Source organism: Natrix helvetica (genome assembly GCF_964273705.1).
Source record: "Natrix helvetica genome assembly, chromosome: 8".
NCBI lineage: Eukaryota > Metazoa > Chordata > Lepidosauria > Squamata > Natricidae > Natrix > Natrix helvetica.
In genome coordinates this window covers 8,717,996-8,737,061 of record NC_138559.1, presented here as the reverse complement: position 1 = coordinate 8,737,061, position 19,066 = coordinate 8,717,996, and the positions used below count along the sequence as shown (strand labels likewise).

The 19,066-nt window shown below is 41.2% G+C and overlaps 1 protein-coding gene across 3 annotated transcripts in view; it reads left to right on the top strand.

Moving 5' to 3' along the window:
* PIWIL2 (piwi like RNA-mediated gene silencing 2) overlaps positions 1-19,066 on the top strand; it is a 45,122-nt gene that overhangs the window by 13,160 nt on the left and 12,896 nt on the right. For all 3 annotated transcript variants that reach the window (XM_081960737.1, XM_081960736.1, XM_081960738.1), the window contains exons 6-16: positions 476-586; positions 1,335-1,452; positions 3,554-3,678; positions 6,777-6,857; positions 7,420-7,533; positions 8,173-8,361; positions 8,603-8,687; positions 10,290-10,379; positions 11,853-11,993; positions 14,794-14,907; positions 18,024-18,212. In XM_081960737.1, the coding sequence (XP_081816863.1) occupies positions 476-586; positions 1,335-1,452; positions 3,554-3,678; positions 6,777-6,857; positions 7,420-7,533; positions 8,173-8,361; positions 8,603-8,687; positions 10,290-10,379; positions 11,853-11,993; positions 14,794-14,907; positions 18,024-18,212 (1,357 nt within the window). The remainder of the gene's footprint in view (positions 1-475; positions 587-1,334; positions 1,453-3,553; positions 3,679-6,776; positions 6,858-7,419; positions 7,534-8,172; positions 8,362-8,602; positions 8,688-10,289; positions 10,380-11,852; positions 11,994-14,793; positions 14,908-18,023; positions 18,213-19,066) is intronic.

Here is a 19,066-nt window from a genome sequence, read left to right as displayed (position 1 = left end):
CCTTTTAAGCGTCTTCTATTTGCGGAGGTTTTTTTTTAAAACCTGCGATCCTTAAGAAGACGCTTAAAAGGAAGCGAGGAGCCGAGGTATTAGGGTAAGGGTGTCGAGAGGATAAGGGTATTTTCGGACATACACCAAGCGACTGTGTGAATGTTGACATTCACCGGTGAAGGTCCGAATGTAAAACAATGTAATGAAATATTCGGTCTTTCACCGGTGAATATCGACATTCACCAGATTTCAGTCTTTCACCGTAACATATACACTGAATTGTATTTGTTTATGTAAAGATATAAATTGTTAATGCCAAATTTCAGCACACCTTTCATCCAAAAATGGTTATTCCTAGTTATTGCTATTCTAATTCTAATGCACTATTGAACCAGATACAGTATTCATGAGATTCAACTTCCTTACTGTCTTTCTCTTAAATGAAGCAGAGAAATTAATATAAGTTATACTTTCATCCTTCCAGAGAACCGCTTAAGAAGCAAGGGTCAAAAGGAGTAGCAATCCCTTTGGCACTGAATCTGATTCAAATACACTGTAAAAATGAAGCTGTGTATCAGTACCATGTGACATTCAGGTAATAGTTCTTAAATCTTTCCTCAACAGTTGAAGGCAGTTGCTTTGGGGTCTGTCATGGCTTCAGTAACAATGCGGACAGAAGATGCAATATCTTTTATTCAAATTGTTCTCTTAAGTTGCAGTCCAATTGATGCTTCTTCCCACATCTTATATGCTAAAATTTAAAGGAATATAAATCGTGTTTTCTAGCCCTTGAAGCTATATGGAAAATCTTTCATACTTTCTAAAGCCTGAGACTGTCTTGATATGGTGCTTTCGAAAGTACCAGTTGTCAGCTTTATAAGCTAAGAAGGCACCTGTCCAGATGGTTAGTCTGAACCCAGATATTTATTGCATCCAAGGGCAGCAGTTTTATCTAAGTAATTTGATAAGGGATGCTATGGGTGTTAAATGTTTTTGGAGGGACACCCAAATTGTCTTTTGATATATTTCACTTGATAATGTAAAGTTGTAGGGAATCTGAACATTTTCTTGTAGAAATGCAGCCGAAAGGCCATGCATCTTCTTTGAAGCCAAGACTGAAAAAGAAAATAGTTACAGCTCTTCCTTGATGCTGTCTTTCAGTGAAATAGTATAGGCAACCAGCATGTAGAAGTTGCCTTTCTAATGACATTGTTAAGGAATGACTTGTGACAGTTTTTTCTGTGTGGATATTTCTGTCTAAAAATGCACATTCTTTATTTTTTTTCCTGATAAAAATGTACCACCCGTTGTTGTTTTTTCTTGATTTTCCTCTTGTCTTCCAGCCCAAACATGGAATGTAAAAGCGTGCGTCTTAGGATGCTGAAGGAGCATCAGTCGGTGATAGGAGACATTTCCGCATTTGATGGCTTTCTTCTCTATTTGCCCATCAAGTTGTCTCAAGTAAGTTTGAGGGGAAAAACAGAAGAGTTTGCTGCAATATTATCTGACACGGGCGTTTAATTCCAACTCCTTATTTTGTTAGTTGTTCAACTCCCAGTCTATTTGGATGGAGCACCACCTGAATTTTTTTCTGTCTTCTAGGAGTAACCAAGCTGATACTGAGCTTGAAATATTTTTAGTTCATTAAGATAAATACTTTAAAAAAATATGAATTGGAATAGTGATAGTGTGTGTCCCACATCCGAATGTTTTCCTAGTCTTCTGTGAGTTTGGAATTGAATTGTGCCCTGTTCATTTATTCTTTTGAATTATACTGCAACTGAAGTGTACCTGATAATATTGAAATGCTCCTTGTGAAATGAGCCAAAGGACTCAGTTCCTTTCTCCTTTTTCCAGGTTATTTTGTGATTTCTCCAATAGCAATAGATGACAGTATATCTGAATATCTCAAAGGATTTCACTCTACGTTTTAGCTGTGGCTATGACCATTATATTAGCGGAGAACTTTGTGTTCCAGATGTTTCTTAATACAATTATGATCTATCTATCCTATGATGCCTTGGGTGATGTCCCCTCCTGTACCATCCTTCACAAATTATCCAGTGGTGGGATTCAATTTTTTTTTACTACTGGTTATGTAGTACATGGCTTGGGCGTGGCAGGGGAAGGATACTGCAAAATCCCCATTCCCTCCCCACCCCACCCCACTAACCTGCTTTCTAGCCCATTCTCCTGTGCAAAGCAACAGAAGGCCCAACCAATCAGCTGGGACTCTTGGGAGGCGGAGCCAGCCAGAGGTGGTATTTGGTGGTTCTCCGAACTACTCAAAACTTCCACTACTGGTTTGTCAGAACCGCTCAGAACTGGTTGAATATCACCTCTGAAATTATTCCATATGATAGTCTATGGAGATTCTCACTCATCCAGGTTATGGTTGTTCCAAAGGTGCTTTATGAACAGGCAACTGGAGTTTTTGGTTTTTCTTTGAAGATGTTTTGCTTTTCATCCAAGGAGGTTCTTCAGAGGTGAAGAGTCTTCTTGGATGAGAAGCGAAACATCTTCAAAGAAAAACCAGAAAAGTCCAGTTGCCTCTTGAAAAATCACCTTTGGGGCTCCCGTAAGATAGGTTGAGCTGAGAGAGAGAGACTAGCTCAAAGTCATTCAGCTTTCTGTATTTTAAACATGACTTGAACCAAGGTCTCAACATCTTCATCAATGTAACCTTGAAAATATTAAAGATTTAAAATTGATTGATTTGTTTTCTAACATTTTCTTAAAAGAGAACATGAAAAGAAGGACTGGGGGGGGAGGGGGGCTTGATAGCAGTTGTCCAATATCTAAAGAGCTGCCACAAAGAAGAGTGGGGTCAACCTATTTCTCAAAGCACCTGAGCACAAGACAAGAAGCAATGGATGGAAACTAATCAAGGAGAGAAGCAACCTAAAACTAAAGTTGAAATTTCTTGACAATGAGAACAATTAATCAGTGGAAAAACTTGCCTCCAGAAGTTGTGGGTGCTTCATCGCTGAACGTTTTAAAGGGGGGATTGGATAACCATTTGGGTCCCCTGCTTGAGCAGGGGGTTGGACTAGACTTCCAAGGTCTCCTACAATTCTGTTATTCTGTTAATATTATATTAAGCATGAGTTTGCTTTCAAGGGTATCTCTTCAAGGCATCTGTACCCATTGGGAAAAGAAGTTGTCCAATCTTCATGTTTCAAGGGGTTTTCATAACAGAAAAGTTAAGAATTAGCAATATGGCAAAAGAATAAGTATATTAATACAATATGCAATTTCAACAGCAACAAAATAAGGCATAGTTATAAACTGGTTTGTTTCACTTTTCATTTATGTTTCATTTTGTCTTTATTTTGTGTGGATAGACTAATTCGAAAACAAAGCACTGTGAAATGTTACTCTTGTTAGCTTGAGATGGCTAAGTTATACATAACATCTTTTTACTGCAACATTTACTTATTGGCAGGAATTGGAACTGATTATTTTGTAATTTATTTTGTAAGCATAATTGTTTTGGAATTCTTGGGCTGTCTTTTACTGACCTCTATTTGAGTTCTTATAGAATATATTTCTTCTACTTTAGAATATTAACCTGAAGAGTGTAAGAAAGACAGATGGAATGGAAGTCAATTTAAAGATTCAGATGACCAAAATTCTGGAACCGAGTTCAGAGTTGTGTATCCCGTTTTACAACGTTATTTTCAGAAAGTGCGTAATTTCTGCTGTCTCACATCTGGACTTGAAGCATCCCATAAGTACAGCCATTCTTAAAATAAATGAATGTTATACAAAATGCCAATGTTAAAATGCTTATACCTGTTTTCTTTTAATTGAATTTATCAATATTGACTGAATGTTGACCACCATGGATGACATTTCTAATCTGTGTGATTGAATGAGTGTGAGCATTTTTATTTGATGCGTCAGAACAAAAACTCGACAGACCTAACCTAGAAAAGCTTTGCACAATTAATAGTTCAAATATAATATTCGTGTTTATTTTAAAGCCAGTTCATTTTAATATCTAGCATTGCAACTTTAAACCATCAATTTGTATCTGTCTACTCAGAAGGAAATGTGGACCTTATGTAATGAATGGGGGCCAAGTGTCCTATATAAGGGAAAATTTTGCAACTGGAGTTTTATACAAATGGACATACTGTGCAGAGAAAGGATGGGATTTAGATTTTTGCATTGTGCAACAAGTACATGATTATTACATGAAGTATAAATGGTTGCGAGGCTCTGTTTATTTTTAAATAGATATATGTTGTAGTGACCAATTGGCATGCTTATCATTTCAGTACAGATAAAAGAAGTGATTGTAAATTATTTCGATTGGTTCTTTTTCTTGGTGCTTGAAATTACCTTAATCTCAATTAATCTACATACTTCATGAAAGAGGGTACAGCAGTTTTCTCTGTCAATAGTACAGGTAGTTTCTGTTGCTAAGCGAGACATTTGCTAAGTGAATTTTATCCGATGTCACAACCTTATGTGAATCACTGCAGTTGTAAAGTTACTGACAGGGTTGTTAAGTAAATCGGACTCCCCTGTTGACGTTGCTCATCAGACGGTCGCAAAAGGCGATTACATGACCCCGGGACACTGCAACCGTCATAAATATGAGTCAGTTGCCAAGGGTCTGAATTTTGATCATGTGATCATGGAGATGCTGCAACAGTTGTAAATGTGAAATATGGTCAAAACTCACTTTTTTCCAGTGCTTTTGTAACTTTAAATGTTCACTAAATGAACTGTCCGTAAGTCGAGGACTACCTGTACACTTTACTGCAACCTGATCTAGTCGAGGTGCATTCAGGATCGGATTCAATTTGGGATAACATCTGTGGCCACATAGAAAGTACAGGTAGGATGATATATAGTAATGTAAACTGCAGAGAAAAAAACCCATTGGCCTTTGGATCAATCCCTATTTTAACCAAAGATCCCAGGTAAGGGAACACTTTTGATTCTTGGCTCTTGCTCATCAGGCTCGAGAAAAAAATGGGAAAGGTCAGCAGTTTGGTGGTTTGAATCCCTAGTGCCGCATATTGGAGTGAGCTCCCATTACTTGTCCCAGCTTCTGCCAACCTAGCAGTTCAAAAGCACGTAAAAATGCAAGTAGAAAAATAGGAACCACCTTTGATGGGAAGGTAACCGCATTCCGTGCACCTTTGGCGTTTAGTCTTGCTGGCCACATGACCACTGAGACGTCTTCAGACAGCGCTGGCTCTTCGACTTTGAAACGGAGATGAGCACCACCCCCTAGAGTCGGGAACGACTAGCACATATATGTGAGGGGAACCTTTACCATTACTATTATTTAAAACAAGTGTCAAACTCTTATTTCATTGAGGGCCGCATCAGGGTTGGGCATGCCCAGCTCGACGTCACTCATGTCGGAGGCGCCTGTGGTGGCCTGAGCACTCTTGCCAGTGAAAACAGAGCTCGGGACGGCCGCATGTGCCCCTCCCCCCCTCCAAGCTCTGTTTTTGGCTGCGAAGGCCTGCAACCCTCTTGTCACTGAAAGCGGAGTTGGGGAGGAGGGCATGTGCCGAGGGTTTGGGAGCGTTACTAGCAGAGGGTTGCAGGAGGTATTCACAGCCGACAATGGAGCTGGGGGGGGGGGGCATACAAGGCTGTCCCAAGCTCCGTTTCCGCTGGCAGAACAGCCAGTCCTTGCTGTTTCCTGGGTGGCCCCGTGAGCCAGATCTAAGCACCCCATGAGCCGGATCTGGCCCACGGGGCTTGAGTTTGACCCCCTCCCCTCCCGATTTATAAGGATGGAGCCTGCATTTAGATCCACTCTTGAGATGAAAAGTAGAATGAGGCCGTTTCACATCTGCTGCACTGCTGGAATGCAAGTGGACTTTGGTTGTGCTTAGTTATTTGTCTCCAAATCCTGAAATGAAAGAAAGAAAAGCAAAGAGACTTAACCCCAGAGATGGCTACCTACCAGAAATATATTGTGGGTATCCTTCGCATCCAGGATCAAAAACAAGCAGCAGAAAAATCCAACATCATTTAAGAATTGGAGAAAGAGATGCACGTCTTCCCTCTAGGTCTGATCTGAAGATGTTTGAAATCTAGGTTCTTCTGGCCTCCTTTGGTAATGGAACTGGAATGATAGTAGAGATTTTTTTCTGTGCCAAGAGTTCATGCTTTAAACAGCAATCTCATTTCTCACACGGTGCCATGCGCCTCCTTTGGCCGTCGTGTATGACAGGTATTAAAGGATACCATTCACGGAAAGACTCTGTCCCTGCGGCTCAGGAGAGGTGGAGACTGTGGGTCACATACTCCTTGCAGGTTCTTTTTATACAGAGATTGGGAAAAAACATATTCTGCCAATAACTGCTAGGTATCATAGCTGTTCCAACACTACCTATCTCCAGTGGCTGCTTAAGGATGAACAGTCTATGACGACAGTGCAGGTGGCCAGATTCTGTGCAGCAGCCCTGGAGAGTCGTCGCAAACACATGTCTTCTCCACCATAGCGATGTTATGTAACAATTGTGGCAAACCCTTTGCGCTGCTTAGTCACTTCCCTTTTAGCATTGAACCTACAACGGGCCAGACAGTTTAGGGATTGCAACTATCTTATAGGCAGACCATGTATAATTGACACTGGATTTTATTATAGATTTTAGTTGTTATTTATTATTTTATAGTAAAAGTTTTAACTGAATGTATACTGAGTGCTTTTATTTGTTCTGGTCACTGGTCTAACACTGTAATAATACATTGTTGTTGTTGTTCCCAGTGTCATATTTATCTTGGTGTTTTTTTAAATGTTATTCTAGAGTGATGAAGATTTTAGATATGAAACTTGTTGGGAGAAATTTCTATGATCCTACCAGTGCTACTGTACTTCAGCAATACAGGTTGGTATGTTGCTTTGTGCACTACAGTGTTTTAGTCTTTGATTATTTGAACTATATGCTGTGCAATAGAAATAATATTCTTTTAAAATATATGATGCTGATATATTTTCGCACATTCTATAGCAAAAACTCAGTAGGTGCAAATTGAGTTACTTTAGCTAATTGCACCGTATACCAAAATTAGCTGCCTTGTGTTTCTGAAAAGACTTAAAATAATACAGTGACATATTTTTGGTGGATTATTTTATTCATTTATTTGTGCCTCAGTCCTAGTGAGCTCTGGGTAGTCTATGAACATTATTAATAATAAAATATATAGTAATAAATTGAACTGTAATATATAGTAATAAATTGAACTGTAATTTCATCACGTAATAACTTGTGTTTGTTCTGTGACAGTATACTTTAATATTCAATCAGTTGCATATTATAACTTGTTGGAATTGTAAACAGACAGTAGCAATTATTAACAATGACTGTTTATAAAATCAATTTGCATCTTTTAATAAAGGAGTTTCTGTTTGATACTAAAAATTAGCCTCTTTGTGTATTTTTGTCAAAGTTTGCAAATATGGCCTGGCTATGCAACCAGTATCCGAAAGACAGATGGTGGCCTGTTTTTGTTGGTTGATGCTGTTCATAAGGTTATTCGGAATGATTCAGTCCTGAATTTGATGTGAGTAAAAATGCTGATATCTTAAATATTTATAGAGAGCTGGTGCCATAATAGAGAATCATAAGATGATGTTGATCCTGTGTGCTGTAGAATATTGTTTTCGGTCTGATTGTCTGGTGCTGATCCCTGCTTATCTGAATGTTGGTGGCTGGAGGGGATGGGTTGTAGCCTTTTTGTTTCCTTCTGTTTTTTTTAAATTTTCTTTTGAATGGTGTGGAATGGTCTTACACAGCCAAATAATGAACTGCATGAGAGATATTTGGCATATATAAACATATGTTTATAAGTATAATAAGTATAAACTTATTCTGAGAATTCTGCATTCTAATCAAGGAACAACCAAATAGGAAATTACACTTCCACCAAAACTGACAGGAAAAAACTCCTAAATATAAACTGGCAGCAAACCCTTCCCTCACTTGCATTGGAGATGTTACCTAATTGGCTAATGAAACATCTGTAAGCAAACAACCAAGGTCAGAGAGAACTCCAAAGCATTGCTAAGTTAGGGTAAGATGAGTGTATTTGGCAGATGGGATGCTGCCAGTGGGGTAAACAGACTTCTTTGGTAAACTCAAGGTGAGACTACAACTTGTGCCTTCCTGGTTTTTAACTTGAAGCATTTCTGTTTTCATAAAGGCATAGAATTTATCAACAGAGTCGGGAAAATTTCCAAGACGAATGTACAAAGCAACTTATCGGCAACATCATAATTACCCGTTACAACAATAAAAATTACCGAATTGATGACATAGATTGGAACAAGACACCACAGAACAGTTTCACCATGTCAGATGGGAAGGAAATCACTTTTCTAGAGTATTACAGGTAAAAGATTACGATTCAGTGTTTCTACAATGTTGAGATAAGATGGGAAAAAGAAAATAATTAATGGGAGTAAGACATCCAGTATCTTGCTTAGGTTTTGTTAAATGTGTCAGCCATTATCAGTCATTAAGTACTTTGGCTTAATTGGAATTGTTTTTATTAGCCTTTTAGCTGTTGATATTTAAAATTATCAAGTGAGTTTTGTTTTCTTCCTAGAATTCATATAACATTCTCTTTCCAGTAAAAATTATGGGATCACCATTAGAGAACTTGACCAGCCACTGTTGATTTACCGAGTTGAAAAAAGAAAAAATCCTCCAGAAAAGGTGAGAATTTGAGCAGCTGCAATTAGAAGCAACCAGTTTGTAATACAGCCCTCACTAAAATGGCTTGATTTATGTGACTTGTCTTGGGTGAGGTTCCTGGAATAGGAACACTTTTGAGCTATGACAGAGGATTATGGGAATTACTATGGGGCAAATATCATGGTGGTTGTGGCTTTGATTTCTCCCACCATTACCCCACCCTCTCAGATATTCCCCACAGGTTGTTGGGGAACCTGGGGCATCACGGCCTAAAGCTTCCCTCTAAATTGGCTAGTCTTTTTTTTTAATAGACTAGCCAATTTAGAGGGAAGCTTTAGGCCATGATGCCCCTCACTCTTATAGCTTAAGCCCTTGTATGAATACAAGCATTCAGCTGGCATAATATTGGAAATTGGCCATTGTTGGTCAAGCACTTCAACCTTCCTCTCTTCCAGCAACAAGCAGGAAGAGAGGATGGGTCTTAACTATTGAGGCTTTCAAGAAAAGACTGGACAGCCATTCATGTGAAATGGTATAGGGTCTCCTGCTGAAGCTGGGGGTTGAACTAGATGACCTCCAAGGTCCCTTCCAACTCTGTTATTCTATGTTCTGTTTTATTACTGCTAAGAAAAGATATCTCTGAGTGTTAGTCATAAGCCATTAGCTCTTGTGTTAACTATGCTAGCCCTGGACTAGTCCGACTATTACTTAATGTTTATTCACAGGGTTTGGGGAGAAAATTGTGACAATTAAAAAAAACCAACAAACCCCCCCCCCATTTATTTGGTTTTCTGGTCACCATTCCCTTTCCTTCCTTCCTATCTAATCTGTATATGGCAGCGATGGCTAACGTTTTTTGGCTCGCGTGCCACAAGTGAGGGGAGCGCAGGGGGGTCATGTGCGGGCGTGCTGCACCCATAATGCAATGTGCAACCCCCCAGTGCGCATGCGCGCATAACAGGCACAACCCCCCCCCATTTTTACATGCTTTTTTCACCCTCCCCAGGCTCCAGAGGCTTTATGGGAGCCTGGGGAGGGCGAAAAGAGCCTCCCCCGACCCCCCGGAGGCCCTCCGGGGGCTTCAGGGACCGTCCAGAGGCATCCTTGAAGCCTTCGGAGCGCTTAAAACGACCCTCCGAGCAAACCGGAAGTGACTTCCGGTTTGCTCGGAGGGTCGTTTTGAGCGCTCCGGAGGCTTCACGGACCGTCCAGAGGCTTCCCTGACGCCTTTGGAGCATTTAAAACGACCCTCCGAGCAAACCGGAAGTCATTTCCAGTTTGCTCGGAGGGTCATTTTAAGCATTCTGAAGGCTTCAGGGAAGCCTCCGGACGGTCCCTGAAGCCTCCAGGGGGGGCGGAGGAGGCTCTTTTTGCCCTCCCCAGGCTCCTATAAAGCCTCTGGAGCCTGGGGAGGGCGAAAAAAATGGCTTTTAAAAACGGTGAACTCAGCTGATGGCAGCGCCTCGCGTGCCCTGACAAATGGCTCCGCGTGCCACCTGTGGCACGTGTGCCATAGGTTCGCCATCACTGGTATATGGCATACATCAACCCAGCTGATTTTATTAATGATTTATTTCTGTACATGATGTGTGATAATAGGTTTTGTTTTTAATTTTCCTGCAGCTTCAGGAAGGTGAAATCCTGTTAGTGCCAGAGCTTTCCTTCTTGACGGGCATTCCTGAGAAGATGAGAAAAGATTTCAGAATTATGAAGGTGCTTGACTACACTTTATACAGAATTGGAATTTGTTTATACAATTCTCAACCTCTTACTACATCAAATATTTGGCCTCTCACCAACTTTTAAGTCAGACCCCTAATTTTGTTATTTCAACAGCATCTGAAGCTTTCCCGTCGCGCTCTGTTTGAAGAAGGATTCCCTTGGCCTCCCACAGATCCCACGTGGCTATGTAGTGACATAATGGTGGCTGACATTTTAAGCTTGTCAAATCAGCCAAAAGTTGTAGTCGCTAATCACTAACGATTTACTCCTCCTACTCAGATCACAAGATAGCAATGGTATTTTTCTTGTAAAAAGGTTATTGGACTTCTAATATATATGAAACACATAAGGGAATATCGGTCCCACTGCCTTGAGTCCAGAAGCAGTTTTCTAGGTGGAAGGCGTAAACATTTCGGTGAGGTACCGACGTTTAGTACTGTAAGGAGCCCCAGACCGGTCCTGAGTGAAGGAGTGGAACTGCCAGTTTGAACTGAGGTAACGGAATGTGAGGTAACTGGCAGTTGGAACAGAGTTCTTTTCAGATGGGGAGGGGGAGTAGATCTCCTTAGCATCAGAGCGTGTTAATTACTGTATAGGAAATTGTGGCTTTACTATAAAAGTAATTTATGACCATTTTTCACACTTACAACTGTTGCAAGATTCACATAGTCACATGATCAAAATTCAGACGCTTGGCAACTGGATCATATTTATGACCGTTGCAGTGTCCCATGGTCACGTGATCCCCTTTTATGACCTTCTGACAAGCAAAGCCAAATGGCGGTGCCAGATTCACTTAACAGTAGCGTTACTAACTTCACAACTGCACCGATTCACTTAGCAACTGGGGCAAGAAAGGTCATAAAGTGGGATAAAGCCTACCTAACTCTCTCATTTAGCAGCAAAAGGTTGGGCTCAATTGTGGTTGTAAGTCAAGGATTCTGTTCATAGGTGTCTACAGGATGTGATTTAAAAAAAACTCAAGGATGGTGACCAATAAGAGTGCAACCCCACCCACCCACCCCCCGCCAATGTGTTTTTTTATGTGCAACTAGCCAATAACCCGGTGTTGCCCGGTTATAAGGAGGAAATGTCCAGACCAAATGTAATTTCTAATGTTGGATTTTCCCCCTTACCAGAGGGAGCCCCTTTGTGGAGTACGGCCCATAGGGGTGTCTTACCCCCAGTATTTATTTCCAGAGAGTAAATCATCGGTGTACCAAGTTTGGTTGAAATTGCTCTAGGTGTTCCAGAGTTATGCTGGAACACACACACGTTTTGATATAGAGAGATTACACACACACACACACACACACACACTTTCTGTTGCTTCTGAATTTTAAAAGCAAGTAACTGAAGAAGTTCCTCCTTCAAACTGTTGCTTTGCTGGTAATTTGTGTATGCTTCCTTTTTGAATGCAAGCTGAAGCGCCCCCCACCCCCTTCTTGTGTCCACTCTGCTCAGGACCTTACGCAGAAAGTCAACATGAGTCCCGAACAGCATCATGCCTCTTTGCTCCAACTTCTGAGCAGAATTGAGAAGAACGAGAATGCCCATAAGGAATTGTCCCGGTGGGGGCTTTTCTTGCATGGAGATGTTTATAGGGTAAGGAAACTTTGTGTTAGCTTTGCCAGATGGGATCCTGCTTATTTTATGAAAATGATTTTGACAACAAGAGATTAAGGAGGGGTGAAGATTACCTCAGGGAACCTGGAGCATGTCTCTCCTGCCAGAGCTGATGGGAGGAGCTGGTGTAGTTGGGGAAATGTGCTTCCTCAGATAAATCAACCCGTGTCATGAAAAGCATTAAAGATCCTAGACAGAAGGTCTGCTGCTGAACCGTGTCAGTTTTTTTTAAAGGAATAATTCTCTCCCCAGTGTGACTCCCTCAACATTTAAAACTGAAATTCAACTTTTAAAAAAACAGGTTAATAGAGTTGAAAGGGACCTTGTAGGTCATCTAATCTAACCCCCTGCCCAAGCAGACCCTACACTATTTCTGACAGATGGCAGTCCAGTCTTATCTTGAAAGCTCGCAGGGATGAAGCTGCCATAACTTCTGAAAGCAACTTCTGTCCCATGGGTTGATTGTTCTCACTGTCAGAAAATTCCTCCTTATTTCTAGGTTGAATCTCTCCTTGATCAGTTTCCATCCATTGTTCCTTGTGTGGTCTTTGGGTGCTTTGGAAAATAGCTTGACCCCTTCCTCTCACTGGCAGCCTCTCAAATATTGGAAGACTGCTATCTTGTCTCCCCTGGTCCTTCTCTTCACTAGACTAACCATGCCCAGTTCCTGCAACCGTTCTTCATATGTTTTAGTCTTCAGTCCCCTAATTTGTACTGTAGTACAAAACATCTCTATGAAGCCTGCATTTTTCAAGAAGACAGACATGGAGAAGTTGGCGAACCAAGATTACAGGTGGGGAAAGGAAACAAAAATAAGCTTTACATTTGAGTAAGTCATAGGGAGAAAAACCTCTCCCTTTTTGTGAGTTGTAACTTTTAAAAGATTTTCAATTCTTCAACTCTGTTGCCTTGAGCTTCTAATAATCAGATTTAAAATGACTGCCAAAGTACATCGGGTGCTGTCCACCAGCTTAAGCCAGGAATGAGGTGGCAAACGCAGGGATCAATCTTACACAACTTTCTGATCAGGCCCCAACATTTGCTACCTTTGGGTAAATGCTCTCGGGACTTTGCAGAAATGAACGACCTATTTCTTTTCTGTTATTAACAGTTGTCCTAGATCTGTGATGGCGAGCCTATGGCACCCGTGCCGGAAGTGGCGTGCAGAGCCATCTTTCTGGGCACACCAGCCGTCACCCATTGCTTTTCCGGGTTCCAGCGTGCACATGCGTGCTGGCCAGCTGGTCTTTGTCCGCGTGGGAGCACCGGAAACAGGAAGAGCAGTTCCCTGGCACGCATGTGTGCGCCGGGAAGCTGAGCTTCCAGTTTCCGGCATGTACATGCGCACGAGAAGACCAGCTGGCCGGCGTGCATGCACGTGCTGGAAACCGAAAGATCAGCTTCCTGGCGCGCCGGTTTCCAGTGCTCCCCCCCACATGCGCACTCTCCCATTTTGGCACTCAGACCTGAAAAAGGTTCGCCAACACTGTCCTTGATGCTGAAAAATAATGGCAAAATAAAGAGAAAAGAATATGTAGCTTAGCTATTTATTTTCTATAACATAGTTAGCCTAAACCAGGGGTGTCCAAACTTGGGAACTTTAAGACTTGTGGACTTCAACTCCTAGAATTGCCCAGCCAGCCATGCTGGCTGGGGAATTCTGGGAGTTGAAGTCCACAAGTCTTAAAGTTCCCAAGTTTGGACACCCCTGGCCTAAACCAAAAAAAGGAAGAAGGGGATAGTAGGGTGATCATTTTCTGGAAGTCCATAAAGATCTGGCTTTGTCTCAGCCTGAGTTTTTCAGGGGACCAGTGAGATGTTGAAGTTGTTAGGGTTCTAAATACCATGCAGAAATAAATCATTGTCCAAGGCAAAACATCCTTAAAGGTCCAATGTATTCTACAGGCAAGTTAGCACCTCTATGGAAAAATTCCAACTCTGATGTACATCCTGGAATTCCACCCAGTTGAAAGTTCATGATCTATCCCCACACCCACAAATCCATCACATGTTCCAATCATCATCTTCCACGCTGGCATCTACACCCCTCTGCTTCCGGTCAGGTGTCGAGGTGCGGAGACAAAAGATGACCTTGGCTTCTATAAAAGAATGTCAACAATACATTCCACAATCCTACTCCTTTCTATTCCCCCCTCCCAACTACTACACTAATGAAACAGCACAGAAAATTATAAGAAAGTGTGAAGCCAAAGATCCTAAAAAGAACATAACTACAGGCCTGACAGAAGTGTCCTCATTGCTCTTATTACTTTATTTTTCAAAATATGACCGTGTTTAATATGTTTATTGTTTTATGCTGGTTTTGCTTTATGCGATGTCCAGAATCACTTCTTGTGAGATGGAGGGGGCAGAGCAACAAATTCTCGGCCTTGAAGTTCTGCCTTGTACAACTTCGTAGAGTTTGAAAACCACAACACAGCTTTTGCTGAGCCTCTTTTAAATCTGTGAAATAGCCGCTCGTGTGAATGGAGCTTCGCACGCAAGTGCAAGCGCCCTCTGTTATGGCACAAAGCTCCATTTGCGCACATGGAGGGCCTGTGTGCCTGATGCTCGCACAAATGGAGCTGTGCGGCCACCTGCTACACACACACACACACACACACACACACTTGCACGGGGCCGCCAAGCTGGAAAGGTTAGGGATGGCTGCTTTAAGGCATATTTGGTGCTTAGCTCTGGGATTAAAATGGGCCGAGGGCTGTCACAGGTTTAGCCTTGTACACAGCTTGACTGTTTTCTTTTTGTTTGCTTGTTTCAGACCACCGGACGCGTCCTTCCCATGGAAAGAATAAATTTGAAGAAGTCCTCCTTCAATACTTCAGAAGACCTAAACTGGACTAAAGAAATCAGCAGAGAATCCTGCATTTCTGCAGTAAGCTTAATTTTGGGTGTGGGGTTAACACCCTTCTGTAGGGTGTAACAGCATTCTCTTCAATATACACCGGTAGTCCTCGACTTAACAACAGTTCATTTAGTGACCATTTGAAATTATAACTGCACTGAAGAAGGTGACTCGTGACTGTTTTTCAGACTTAGGACTGTTGTGGCATCTCCATGGTCACATGATCCAAATTCAAGACGCTTGGCAACCGACTCGTATTTATGACAGTTGCATTGTCCTGGGTTGATATGATCACTTTTTGTGACCTTCTGGCAAGCAAAATCAGTGGGGAAGCCAGTTTCACTTAACAACCTTGTTACTAACTTAACTACAGTGATTCACTTAACACAGGGGTGTCCAAACTTGGGAACTTTAAGACTTGTGGACTTCAACTCCCAGAATTCCCCAGCCAGCCATGCTGGCTGGGGAATTCTGGCAGTTGAAGTCCACAAGTCTTAAAGTTCCCAAGTTTGGACACCCCTGACTTAAAAACTGTGGCAAGAACTGTCTTCAAATAGGGCAAAACTCACTTAACGAATGTCTTACTTAGCAACAGAAATGTGGGGCTCAATTGTAGTCATGAGTTACCTGTAGTTGGGAAGATGTGTGAACAGTAAAAGCCTAGGGTTCTTCCTTGTCTTTGTTTCTTCCTCTTTGTGTTCCATTGATATAAAAAAGGAGGCAATTGCCCAATTTTGTGTCAAATTTAATCTGAAATTGACCCATTGTGAAATCAAGATATGCTGCTTGTGGTAGGAGACTGGAATGCCAAAGCAGCATTAAGGAAGACATAAATAATTAGATGCATGGTCTAGGAAACTGGAATGAAACAGGATAATTACTTGCTGCCAATCTAATTTTTTATTGCTAAGACCTCTCAAAGTTGTATACATAGAGATCACCAGGTGGAAGTCACAAAAATAAAATTGACTATGTTATTGGTACAAGGAAATGGAAGCACTCAATAACTGCAGTATAGAAGTATCAGGGACTAATTCTGGAACAAATAGTAAAACTACTTCTGTGTGAGTTCCTCAACAAGCTAAAGTAACAGAGCAAAGCCAACTAATGTCTGCAGTGTGTTCTTGAACATATACTCGCCGAAACAGAAGAAAGGAAGTGAATATCGGAACCAACAGGAAATTTTCAAGAGAAGCCACAACCAAGGGGAAAAAAATAAGGGAAAAAAATTAACAAAGCATTTTAGAAAGCTGGTAAAAGAAAAGGAGCAGTATTGCAGCAACACCTGTAAAGACACTGGATATAAACAGAAAAAAATAGTCCAGAAGCTCTCTGAGCTGAGAAGGTGGTTTGAACCTTGAATAGCTACACCAAAGAATGTTCAAAGGATGGCTACTAACTGAAGAAGATCAAATAGCAGAGGAAGGTTTATACCAAAAGGCTCTACAGTAGGAATGTCAAATCCGTAATATCTTAGAAGATACTCCCTATTTTGAAAAATCTCTAGAACTAGATGGTTTTAGATCAACAGTCTGGCTGATCTAGTCAATCTGGTCAGAAGGCTATAGGATTGTTGGAAATATTTCTAGAAAAAATATGGCAAGCAACAGAAGAATCAACAAAAGTCCTGCCCAAACAATGCCAATGAATCTGGAGATCAATAGAATAACCAATAGAGGTCAGTCTGCGTACCAAAAGAAGGAAAAGTCTGGGAGAGTCTGCGTGCAAACATATAATAACTTTTCCATACAAGGAATGTAATCCCCAAATTCACGCCCTGCGGATTGGAACCATAAATGGAAAGTTAGAAACCAAATATTCAAGCTAGTTTTAGAAGAGGCGGACAAACGGATCACAATAATACACTCTGCATATTGTTGATGCATGCTGAATAATCAAGAAAGCCAGAGAATTTGCACAAGGAGTCAATGTGTGCTTCATAAAAATGCTTTTGCTCATGTCAGTCATGTCAAGCTGTGGAATGTCCTTGGCAAAAGAGGAAACCAAAGATATTACTGTTAGTCCTTGACTTATAAGTTTAGTGACTGAAGTTACAATGGCACTGAAAAACATGACCATTCTTCCTGGTCATGTGATCAAAATCCAGATGTTTGGCAATTGACTCATATTTATGACGATTGCATGGTCCTGGGGTCATCTGATCACTTTTTGTGACCACCTGACAAGCAATGGGGAAGAGGGGAGCCCGATTGGAAGAAGAGTGTGGCTTTAAAAATCAGAGGAAGAAATATCAATAACTTGTATTACGTTGATAGCTATTAGTTTGTTAACTGAAAATGCAAAGAGCCTTCAAGCTCTGGTAATGAAAGCCAAAGGGCACAGTGAAAAAATATGGCTAGAACATAAAGAAGATTAATAACCAGCTGTAATATTGATACTGAAGAAATTGAAATGGTGGATAGCATTTGCCTTTTAGGATCGTAAACCAGCAGTTACGGTTTTATAGCTTTTAATGTTGTAAGGTACCTGGAGTTGCCCCTAAGGCAAGATAGCAATAATACTTAGACTTATGTACTGCTTTACGGTCCTCTAATCGTTTATAGAGTTTGCCTCTTGCCCCCAACAATTTGGGTCCTCATTTTACCCACCTCAAGGATGGAAGGCTGAGTCAACCTTGAGACGGTCAGGATCGAACACTTGGAGTGAGCAGTGAGTTAACCTGCTATACTGCATTGTAACCACTGCCCCACCACAGCTCACCAGGAGATGGGCAGTAAACGAACGAACGAATGAATGAGTCATTGCAGTTGTTAAGTGAATCACGACTTTAAGCAAATCCAGCTTCACCAATTGTCTTTGCTTGTCAGAAGCTGACTGCGAAGGTCACAAAGGGTGATCATGTGAACCTGGAACACTACAGCCATCATAAATGTATGCCAGTTGCCAAGACCCTGAATTTTGATCACATGGCCATGAGGTTACTGGAACAGCCATTAGAGTAAATATATGTCACTTTTTTCAGTGCGATTGCAACTGTGGTCGCTCAACAAATGGTTGTAAGTTGAGGACTCTTGTTAGTAAAAAATATATTATTATCCTCAAATCCCTCGGATGCCATTACATTTTAGCAGGTGTCTGTTTCAAGTGTCAAAAGTATGTTTGCCTTTTCTTTTCTTTTTTCTTAGGTTCCAATTCATTTCTGGGCACTCTTTTACCCAAAGCGGACGATGGAGCAAGCGCACGAACTAGTCAGCATACTGCAAAAAATCTCAGGAGCACTTGAAATCCCATTAGCGGCACCTATTTGGAAAGAATTGAAAGATGACCGAATAGAGACATATGCCAGAGCTATCAGATCATTGCTAAATAGCGAGGTGTGAGTTTATGGGTTTGTGATTTTATGACGGTGGTTTCCTGTTTGATTCTCCCCCCCCCCCTTGCAGCATTTATTGATCTTGCTTTCAAATAAAGTATACTGAGATACAGAATATTAAGACAGGAAGGGAGAAGGAAGAGGAATGTATAGTTGGGATGGATAGAGCAAATGTCTAGAATCTGATCTTGGTAAATCTTCCCTGGGAGGAAGCTGCTGAGCCTCAACAGTTTGCCTTCTAATGGATTCATATTTTGTTGAAATATGAACAAACATATACAGTGGTACCTTGGTACCCATCATTAATTGGTTTCGGGAGACGTGATGAGTAACAAAAACAATGAGTAGCAAAACAAAATTTTCCCTTAAGAAACAATGTAGCGAATCACAAGGCAGTCGACACCGACAAGTTCTAGCTTGTATGTCCAGTACTAAACAAACAATGAGTACAGGGATGAAATTTTCACATCAAAGTGTGTTGAGTATCAAATTTGATGAGTTTCGAAGCAGTTGAGTAGCAAGGTACCACTGTTGTTTGGCATTCAGGTTTGAAATATTTTTGCAACCATAAAGTAATGGCCAAGAGCCAATTTGGTGTAGTGGTTAAGGTGCTAGTCTAGAAATCAGGAGACTCTGGATTGGGAGACTTTGGGCTTTTAACCCACTTATTAGAGTCTTTGTTGTGGGGAAATTGCAAGAAGGAAGCATTAGTTCCATTAGCATGAAAAACTGCTGGTGCCCTTCTATCGCTGCACCATAGAGAGTATTTTAACTTACTGCACCTTTGTATGGTTTGCCAATTGCACAGCGGCAGATAGGACAGTGCTCATTGCCCAGAGGGTCATTGGTTGCCCT